This window comes from Pseudochaenichthys georgianus, chromosome 7 (assembly GCF_902827115.2).
Source record: "Pseudochaenichthys georgianus chromosome 7, fPseGeo1.2, whole genome shotgun sequence".
NCBI classification, from domain to species: Eukaryota; Metazoa; Chordata; class Actinopteri; order Perciformes; family Channichthyidae; genus Pseudochaenichthys; species Pseudochaenichthys georgianus.
In genome coordinates this window covers 23,373,959-23,385,153 of record NC_047509.1, presented here as the reverse complement: position 1 = coordinate 23,385,153, position 11,195 = coordinate 23,373,959, and the positions used below count along the sequence as shown (strand labels likewise).

General features: G+C 39.6%; 1 protein-coding gene across 1 annotated transcript; it reads right to left on the bottom strand.

The window, feature by feature from the left end:
- Window positions 1-213: 213 nt before the first annotated feature.
- Window positions 214-7,830, bottom strand: ciroz (ciliated left-right organizer protein containing ZP-N domains). The gene is made up of 11 exons (XM_034086197.2): window positions 7,754-7,830; window positions 7,584-7,666; window positions 7,400-7,501; window positions 7,189-7,313; window positions 6,954-7,097; window positions 6,805-6,843; window positions 6,072-6,209; window positions 5,885-5,969; window positions 4,820-5,016; window positions 4,605-4,722; window positions 214-689 (listed from the first exon to the last, which is right to left on the bottom strand). The coding sequence occupies exons 1-11, from the start codon at window positions 7,789-7,791 to the stop codon at window positions 214-216; spliced, it is 1,545 nt and encodes a 514-aa protein (XP_033942088.1). The 5' UTR covers window positions 7,792-7,830.
- Window positions 7,831-11,195: the final 3,365 nt, after the last annotated feature.

The following is an 11,195-nucleotide window of genomic DNA, read 5'->3' as shown; positions in this document are numbered from 1 at the left end:
AATTAAATGTAAAAAAACATATGGAGTTTTAAGTAATGGAAACATTGTGTTTGAATTTAAATACATCAGTCTTTTACTTTGGTGATTCAAATGTTGTTTGCCAAGCTTACAACTAAAATGAAATGCAGGTTGTATCATGAGATATTGGAAAAGGTTGATTTATTTAGATTATAAAGATTAGGCCAAATGGACAGTGCTGTTTCTGTCCGTTTTCTAGTCTTCCCAGATCCACTTCAGTCTTCTCTGCTTTTCTTTATTCCCTCGTGTTGTGTTGAATTGTTGGTATCCTGGTTCAGGTGCAGCTGTTTGGAGGACAGATGTTTCTGATGGTTCAGCTGATGACTGAAGGAAATCTGATTCTCCTGAAGTACGTATGGTCACATTTAGAAAATCAAAAAAGCTTATTTCAGTTGAATTGGTGTCTCCGTAAAACCAAGAAGACACATTTCCACTTTGACTCTTTGACAGATCATCAGTGTGGGAATGAGAGCTGCTGTCCTCAGTCTGTGTGCGAGGTGGAATAGTTGTGGAAAACGTTGATGTTGTTTCTTTGTATGGAGCTCTCACGTTTAAGCGGTCCAACAACGTCTGTTCTGTAGCTGAACTCTGGGGTTTAAAGTTCAGAGTGGAGCGGGCTGTGGTGTTGGGACCAGGAGGAGGGGGGGTCCTGTGTGATGCAGCTGGCCTGGCTGTGGACGTATACTTGCATAATTTAGTTACAGTAAATTCATTAACATTCAAAAATGATATTTATGAGTCTATATTTCTAATATTTGGATTTCAGCTGAAGGAGTAACATTAGTAACATCTAGCTCTGAAAAAAATTAAGAGACCACTGCAGCATTATCAGTTTCTATCAGTGGCGAACCGTCAGGGCCTTCAAGCAAGGGCGGACTGGGGGGAAAAAGTGGCCCGGGGATTAATTGACAGACAGGCCCACTTAATGCGTGGCATGTATCGGCCGGCCGGCGACGAAAGTATGTTACTTAACAAAAAATCCTATGCCTTTAATGTTATTTTGGACAATTATTCATATAGTAATCACATTTAGCCCTTGAGTTGCCTAGAGCAAAAATAGTTACGGCATATATTTAGTGATTTTAATGTTAACAGATCATTGATGCAATAACATTTTGACCGAATTTGCCTGACTTGACACATGGAATAAAACATGGGCTACGTACGAAGCATCCTCAATGTGGGTGAGACAATTTAACAGGGGGTGTGGGCAGGTGATGGACCTCACCTCCTCTAGGGGGGTCCGGGGGAAAGCTCCCCCGGGAAGATTTTTTTTTTAAATGTTGAAGTTAAATGCATCAATTTGGTCCATTTTGAGAGCAAAATTAGGGACTAAATCTATGGCAGTCAGTTGGGGCTTGGACTGTGAGCCGTAGGGTCGCCGGTTCAAGTCCCCGACCAGACCTATTTGGAGTGTGGACTTCTACTTGGAGAGGTCCCAGTTCACCTCCTGCCCTGCCGTGGTGCCCTTGAGCAAGAAACCAGACAAGGCTGTACCTTTAGTAATGAATATTACATGTTGTAAGGAAATCTTTCCACCAATAATTCCAATAAGTAATCCAAAATGTATTCACTTCAGGTTTACGAAAGTAACTGTAATCAGATTACTCGTTTTTCAAATGTAACACGAGCTGAATACAGTTACTTGATTTTTGTATTCTGATTACGTAATGCCGTTACATGTATTCCGTTACAACCCAACCCTGGCCACATCCCACTGGGCTGGGCTGGGCCGGAACACTTACAAATGTGGGCCGGTAGGATTTAGGCAAAAAAAAAAGATTTTTTTTTTTTTTTTTTTTGGAAACTTTTTTTTTTTTTTTTTTGGAAACTTTTTTTTTTCACACAGCACCGGCCCACCGGGGAAACTCCCGGTATTCCCAATGGCCAGTCCGCCCCTGGCTTCAAGGTATTCAGAGAATACCCTGGAACACTCAGATAAAACAAACAAAAAAATCGATTTAATTTTATAAATAAAATGTATATAAAATGAATAAATGAGAATCGTATCTGTGTTGTTGATCTAATATTACAGTGTTACGTTGATTTGTTTGTCCTTCTCGGACCATGCACTACGCATTTCAGTGGTTTTGTGTTGAAAAGAAAGCAACCAATCAGATCTTGTTCTGGGTCTCTGGGTAGAATATCCTTCAACCAAGGTATTCTACATCCTTGATCGAATGCACTGAATGAGAGTGTACTGAATGAGAGTGTACGTTTGGACTGACAGTTTGATCAACCAATCATATATTGATTTGTAGCCAATGGGCGTATTCTTTCAGAGTTTCCCTCGGTTCCAGGGTACTCGTCTAGAAGGCCCGCTAGTTAACTGGCTCGAGACAGAGGATCTAGATCAGTGTTTCTCAAACTTTTTCATACCAAGGACCACTTAACCAATAAAAAAACACTCGCGGACCACCTAACTCCACAAATATCCAAAAACACATCGTTTTTTACAAATCGCCTGAAAATGGTACAAACAAGCGGCCACATGTGTGATGAAGGTATTTATCTGGGCTATATCATGCAATCGAAAGTGAAACTTAAGCTTGCTCCATTGCGGAGATATCCCCGCGAGAGTGCGGAAAACTTTAATTTATTTATTTATTTAAAATGTTACCAATATACTCACGGACCACTAGGGGGTGCTCACGGACCACCAGTGGTCCGCGGACCACACTTTGAGAAGCACTGATCTAGATGAATGCGACGAAGCAATTCATGGCGTTTTATTGTTTTTAATGTTGAAATGACAAGTGCAACAGGTGAAGATGAAGTTGTTGCGGAATTGTTGTGAGTACCCTTTTCAAGACGACAATTCAGTGAAAAGACGGACATTATAATGCCGGTTCGCCACTGGTTTCTGTGGATTTATTATTTATAGGTAGCCTATAGCCGCGTTCACACTGCGGTACTTTTCCCACAAAGGTTCATGCGAACTTAGTTCATGCGAACTCTTTAGTTCGCATGAACTAAGTACAGATCGCGTTCACACCAGAAAAAGTCCCTGGGGGTGGATTAGGCAAATGAAGCCGCTGACGTCACTTCTTCTTCTTCTGCTTTGGGTTTACTGGCAGGCCGCCAACCACTTCACGGCGTATACTGCCGCCCAAAGTCCCCGGCCGGAAGTCCCCGGAGTTGGGGACTGGCTTCAGTAGAAGCTGCTGGGAGTCCCAGCAGCTTCTACTGAAGCCTTCCGAGTAAATCGCCAGAACGCCGACACCTCCTCATCTCCACCGCTCCCATGTTTTATTTTGTGTTGCCATAAGTTAGTCTCTCTGCGTTTCTGCGCTGGGCTAATGCTAATGCTAATACGAGGATAATAAAATGGCGGCTTCACAAAACTTTTTGGGAGTTTTACGGGGCGTGGTTTGCAATCCGCCCAGCCAATCAGAAATATAGCTCTTTTCTCAAAAAAGAGCCGCTCGAAAGTCCCTGCTCTCTAGCAGGGACTTTCGAGGGGATTAAAAGGTTCTCATGAACTACTTTTAGTACCGGCTCTTTTTGGTGTGAACGCGATCATGAACTAAATTCGCATGAACCTTTGTGGGAAAAGTACCGCAGTGTGAACGCGGCTTAGGCTATGTGTTTTAGTAAAATCATTTTTTAACTATTCTATAAACTACTGGCAACATTTCTCCGTGTTTGAATTCAACAGACACTGGAATGGAATGGCTGCAATATATGTACAGATTAAGATTTAAGAAAAATAAAGAGTGGTCTCTTTCAGCATGCAGTAACTCCAGAAACTAAAGCATCGCTGTATTTTTAACGTTCCACCAACTTGATTTGCTAGTTAAAGTCCTTCTCCACTCAGACATTGGTTTTGCTTATTCTAACTTTTCTTGGATGTTTGAGCTTCACAAAGATGTATGTGCAGAGTTTGACACTTGAAGGGTGTTTTTGAATGTATATGCTGAAGGGGGGAAATGTATGTGTTCATCGGAAATCTGATTGTAACACGTGGACATATATACGCACATTCACAACTAAGACAATCATGACCCAGTATGTAACTCACACAAGCATGATGCTGAACTTGCAAGCCTTCAGTAAATGAATGTAAGAAATATTGTGCCCAGTAAATTCAACTTTTCAAAAGAATTATAAAAGAATATAACTATTCATAAATATGTTTTGACAAAGGGAGTGTGTAGTTGCACTTTAAAAATGTCTTAATTATCTGATTGATTTTATTATCTGGACACTTGTTTGTATGCAAAGGAAACACATGCGAAATCAACAGATGAAAATAGATGAACATCTTTTCGCCATGAAGATTATCTGCATCTAAATTATACGTTTTAGGTGTTCAAAAATATGGGATTGTATTATTTTATTTTAAAATTGTATTTCTCTCTGTTGTGTTTGTTTCCCATCAATCACCTCTGTTCTCACTTCTCTCTCACTTTGAATTGTTTGAAAGGTGCTAGATAAAGTTCAATGATTAATTGACTGAGCAACAAACAAAAGTAAGTGCTTGGTGTGACTCCACAGTAAAAGCCTTTCAATGGCTAGTGGTCAAAATATCATCCCATAATTAATCACCACTTTAGCTTTACTGTGTTCATCAGCAGCACACTCACCTGTGCATGGCAGGGTGTTCTCCATGCTCCACTGCATTTTGTGATGTGTCTCTTTGAAGGTGAGCACAACATCCACCCGGTAGAAAGGCTGCAGGAGGCGCTTGCTGTCTGCACAGGTCTGTAAAACAAACACACCATAATGAGTCCTTAAATGACACAGAACTTAGACTTTAAGAAATGTCAGAAACAGAAAATGAACCACCATGAGCACCAACCTTGGTCTGGAGTATTTGGGCTGTAGGAATAATCAGTGTCACAAATGCACTCGTCTCGTGCAAGGTGAAGTTATCTGTCTGGTTCACCCACACGTCACTGACAGTCAGAGCTTCGTTTTCCCGGCTGCCTCGCTTGGTTAGACCCATACGCCGTTTGAAAATGTGCAGCACAGTCTCTTCTGCTGTGAATGTGTTCACTGAAAGGGGATACAATGAGTTGCTGGAATTACATTTAATCAAGCACACTTTTTAGGCTCTTTTATTTATATTTTCATATTTTTACAATATTTAAAACTATATTTATGACAGATGTAGTTACTAGAGCCCTTTCAAATCATTGATTTCCGGCTTGTGACCACAACATTTTTAAATTTCAAAAACTAAATCCAAATGTGTTTATTAGAACTTAGTTTGTTCTCCTTTCCAATCCTCGTTGATCATCTAATAACCCTTTTTCTTTGGGGAAACATACTACAAAAAAAACAATAGCAAACTTAATATAAAGAAGTTAAAAAGTTTAGCTCCACCTTGACCGGCTGCAAGAGTCAAATAGAATGTATATATAAACATATATGCATTACCCTGTAAATACATCCATATCTTTCCAAATATATATTTTTGACTTAAGTAGGTGTCTGGTGGCTCAAAACCCGAGGGCCACGAGCCTTCGCAGCAGCTGGCCCCAGGCTCTGGAACACTCTTCCCCTCCATGTGAGGTCGGCCCAGACCCTAGGGGCTTTTAAATCCACACTGAAGACACACTACTTCTCTCTGGCCTTCTAGTTGGAGTGGGGTCACGACTCCTGACTGTTCCATGTGTAGTTTTTATCTGTTGTGATTTATTGTCTTTTATTGTGATGTAATGTGTTTTTATGTGTTTAAATTACATGTACAGCACTTTGGCTCGACCAAAATCGTTTTTAAATGTGCTCTACAAATAAAATTGGATTTGATTTGATTTTTTTATTTGAATGCAGGATTATTCCTTATGCAGGATCTGAGTACCTACAGAGTACTGACTGGGGTAAACACCCTAAAGTTTAGAAAATAACTTCCAGTACTGACCTTTTGGGCATGTAGCTTCCATACTGTAGGCGTACTGACCACTGACCAGCTTCAAGGCCAAGAAGTCCCCCTCATCTTCCATCACCTGTGTGAACCACAGACAGACCAAAACACAGTGATGATCTGAACCTCAGTTGTAATGTTGCCAGAGGCCACTAGGTGGCAGGATGCTGCAAGATAAACCTACTGTGACAGGGCTCAGAACCTCCCCCCTCCTGCCCTGGACTGTGATGTCTGAGCCTCTCATGTCGATGTTCATCTGGATCAGGCTGGCGTCCTCCAGAGCCACGATCAGCTGATCGCTCAGAGACAGAGACCACTGCAGCTGTACCAGCAAACATTAAACACAAAACCAAGGTGAGACAAAACTCCTCTGTTCTCTTTTTATTTTCTCAAATGTATTTAAAGTAGTTGATAGAAGGCTAAGTACATGAACACAAGTACAATACCTGAATAGGCTACTTTACTAATTGTATGCTAGTTTATAGTTCTACTGCAACATTTTTAAGGGAAAATATTGAGTCTTATACTTCACTATGTTCATTTGACAGCTTCACTTACTTTGCAGGTTTAGATTATTGAGATATATAAATCACCAAATATAATATGGTTAATTATTAAGCAGTATATAATTCAGTACCAACTGCAACATTAGGTGATTAACACATTCATAATTAGAATCACATTCAATTGAATGTATTATTCTGAAATGGGACTAGCAATCTTGCTTTTTGTATATTTTCACATCAATACTTTTGAAATGTTCACACCAATAACCCTTTCTACCCTGTTGAATAAATACTTTTACCGAGCTACCTAATACCTTCTTCCACTGCAGGCTATTTGTTCACATTTGTCATGCAATCATATTTTGAAGCGTGATTTCATCAAAGCATTGAGTGATTTATTTCAATGTCTACCTCATTGTCCCAGTTGTCATAGGCAACTTGTCTGGTCACCTACAGGCAAATATAAATCGTATCAGAATAACAAAGCAAAACACTTGTTAAGATGTAGAAATGTCCAATGAAAACAGTGAAACGTTATGAACACTGCAGTCGGCAGTTACCTGGATGTACTCCGGGTCACACTGGATCTTCTCTCTGCTGGGCAGCACAGAACCCAGCGGACACTTCATCATCACACTGTGAGGTCTGCCTCCAAATCTGTTTATCCTCTTCACCAAATTCAGTGTCAGGACATGATGGCCATCCTGAAAGATACATAGCAACCAGATAATTATCACCACAAGGCCCAGCTTTGTTTATATTATGAATTACATATTTCTTAAAAGAGTGACCTACCTGTTGCTGGACCAAACATCCAGTGTAGCTGACTCTAAAAAGAAAGTTGTTGTCAGGGTCTTTGTGCAGTGAGAGTCCACAGGAAGACAGCTGCAGGTTGAGTTGATCCAGAGAAGCCAGGTTGACTTGCAGAAAGATAAAGGAGATGTTGAGGCATTTTATCTCATATCCATGTCAATATGTTGTCCCTTGTTGTGTCAGAAAGAACTACCTCGGATCTTTAAGGCCCCAGACAGCCAGAGCCCCAGCCCTTCAATCCTCACATTGTGAATCCGCATCTCCATGTAATCAGAAAAACATGACACATCTCCTTCTGAAACGCAAAACATTTCTGAGGTAATACTTGAAAGAAGTACCATAACCAATTGTTTTTTATCACAGAAAAATATTTGTACCTGTTAATCTTGCTGTTGAGGCATCAATCCATTCTCTTTTCTGAATGGAAAGTGCACTCCTCAGGATAAAACAATGAAAAACACTGGATAAAACAAGAAGGTATTATTAAGTTCAAATCTGAAAATGATGCGTCCTTTAAGTATTTTTGATTTTCAATTTTGATACTCACAAAGTTTTAAATGAGACCCCAAATCTTATCTGATCCATTTTGCTTCCACTGATGAAAGCTTCCACGGGCAGTTTGACCCTGACTATTTGTAGGTAAGTGGGCAGATGTCACTTTGGAGGAGGAAACATCCCAGTGTGTTTGTTTTGACATGTTAAAGTGAGAAAAAAAGTCTCAAAGAATGATCATTGTTTCCAGCATGGGTGAAAAACAGGTGTTAAGGCTCCATTCAATCAAATACAAATATTTGTTATATATTCTTAGGCACATCTTTTTTTAAATGTATCCTGCCATGGTTCATCATTTTGGAAACTTAGTGGGGTATCCACTCAAATATTAAAATAGAGTTATGTTGGATTTAACAAGGTTTTGCTGCACATAATAAGTATGGGTGTTGGATTCTCACCTTATTATAATACATTTCGAAAAAACATTACATTAAGTCTATCTAAATATTAATCATAATTCAGCACATTTATGTCCTGTAAAACTCTAAGGAATTGTAAACGTACGGCAAATAAAGAAAGATTAAACTTCAAAACAGGGAATAACATTTTTAAATCATTTATGGTAGTATGCTATTTAATCTGTATCAAGAAAACAAAAATAAAATACAAACTTGGGTGTCACTCTTCGTACATTTTAGCGGTACACTCAAAGACATCATAGTATAATTCATGTATAAAGGGTAGGTGTACACCTTTTTATGTCAGTTTAGTTTAGCTGGTTTCACTTTACTTTATACGTTTATCACTTATAAAACAAAAATAAACTAACCAAACAAAACTCTACACTGCTAAAACAAACAGAATTCTTTCCCAACCCCCACAAGCCCCCCAGAGCAGTGAGGGACATTGTACCTGACAGCAGTGCGTCACAGATGCTCTTACACCTGCTGTCACAGTTAACAAAGCCTCACCTCAGTGCACCTGTGCTGCGATGGCTTTTATTCAACCGTCCTGGGACGCTTCAAAGACCTCCTTGTTCGACTCTTCATGTCAGAGCTTTGATCCTGAAGGGGAACACAGCAGAACAAACAATATAAACACTGTCATTCATACACTTTACTACATCCAAACACTTCACACACCAGAACAGGCAGTAGGAGCCCTCTACATATGATTGCTAGGGTTAGGGTTAGGGTAACCCTAGAAATACTCCCATTGGTTAATGAAAACTAAATGTCTGTGCTGCTCTCCCTCTCCCTCTAATGCTTCATGAGACCAAAGTACAGAAGATTTTACTGTTAATGGCCTTGTGCTCTTTATGAGGCCGGATGCCAGGCGGAGGTAGCACTAGAGCAGGAGAGGCCATTAGAGCCCGGTGCAGGTGGAGGAGTAGGAGCTGAGTCATCTGTGGACAAAGCAGCAGCAAGGGGACACCAGTCAGCCTGATGATGCATAATGGAGCAGGCGGAGGAAGAGCGCACAACACATGCTGATGGGTTTCATCAAGATCAAACATCCTCTACATCCTGGATTTCTGATACACCAATAACCAGAGAGTGGATGTCAACAACCACCCTTTAATGCAGCTGGGTAAAATGTTGTGTTTGTTATTAAATATTTTTGTATTTATGTTTATATTTTAGCCCTATATTTTGACTTGCACTGCTGTATATCTTAGAACAAAAAGGTTTATTCTTTGTGCAACAAAGAATACTGACCATAGATTCTCTTTAAGTGAGGAGGAGACGACAAAGGAGATTGTGCCAAACAAAAGAAATAAGCATAACAAAACCAGGTCTATCTCTACATATATCCTCTGAAACCAAAACTCAAACACCCACTAACTAAGCTACTCAGAACTGGACAAAGCAAAATACAGGGGTGGCAACAATCCGCTAACCTCGTGTGTCTAACATTAGTTACCTACGTGATGAGAAATGTACAGGGTACCCCAGACTTACCTAACTCTAAAATAAACAATGCTGCCCAAGCCCATTGTTGCCTACTAGAGATATAGACATAGAAATAGGTAGATTATACATTTTAGTAAACTCAAATAGTGGTAAATAGGTCATTTGCAGGGGAATATATTAATTATGGTAATAGCTGCATGAGTATATCTGGCAGCTGGATGGTGTATTTAATCTGAAATAAACTGCAGTGCAGAAACACTGTGTTCCTAAAAGCTTCTTGACAACAAGGGAGGTCTATGGTACAGAACAACAAGCTGTATCCGACTTTAACACATACATTACTTGTTAGTATCATCAATTCATTGTTGGTGGTCCTTTTATTGGGCTTATTGTACCTCTTGTGCAGTAAATAAATAAATCAGGTATCAAAGTCTGATCTCCAGCAGATTGAACAAAGCAGCCATCACAAGAGAGTGAGAGATATATCCAGCTGGTCTTTATGTTAAGTCCTGTCAGAGATCATATTTATGTTACCAATCAATGAAACATTGGTCATTATCATTCCCTATAATATATACAATTTGAGTTGTGTTGGTGGCTTGTAAGCATTCTCAGGCTTCTCACTTGGACATTTGAAAGATTGAAAACAAATTATTTGAACATGAGTTTGTCTCTGAAGGCAGAAGCAGAAATGATTAAAGGACAGTGCAGGTACATGGATCCAGGGGAAATACCTCAGAAGCTGGAGGACCTTCAGACACCACATCGCCCCCCGGGACAGACCTGCAAGACCCTGTTCTGGAAGATCCACTCAACCTACTATCAATATGAAAAAGCAAATCAATTCACACCAAGTTCCCACAGCAGCGAGGTTCTTTTTTATTAAAGGTATGAAGGGATATCTGTTTCTGGTAAATGTAATGCAAAAAAAAGCCTTTGTATGAAAACATATTGATATCTGTACAAATTATTTGTGTATCAATCTTTTAAATGAATGAATCCAATCAGAACTTCATCATTTCTCACTTTCTCCACACAAAAATGTTTTTCGACAACTTTACACTCTGCTTTTATATTTAATTTAGAGTAATGGAAGAATTATCTACAGGTTTTATGATCTGATCTTTTTTATTTTAAAGTGTCATAGTCACTTAATTAAAATCCAGCAGGAATGTCTTTCAGGTTTGCATCAAACCACACGCCTCTTCAGCGCGGCTGTGCATCCCAGAGGGACTTTTACTACCCCACAAGCATAGAAAAACACAACTCTCCCAACTGTTCACAGCCCAAAGGTTAATGCGGAAATATTTCATGATAAATAAGGTGATTCGAGCTTCTTGTCCCAAAAGCTTTTATAAATTAGCACATCTGCACCAACAGGCAGACACCTAACAGCCAGCAGCATAACAACAAACAGACTCCTTTAGGCATAGTTTAGCCAATGGACCAAATCATGCCTTCAATACAATATCTGAAAAAAGCATTGTATTGAAGGCATTAAACACCTTAAGATAGGGAGCTAGAGGTGGAGCCAGGTGAATAAAATACTTATATATATAAATCTATATGAAAGACGACAGGCAA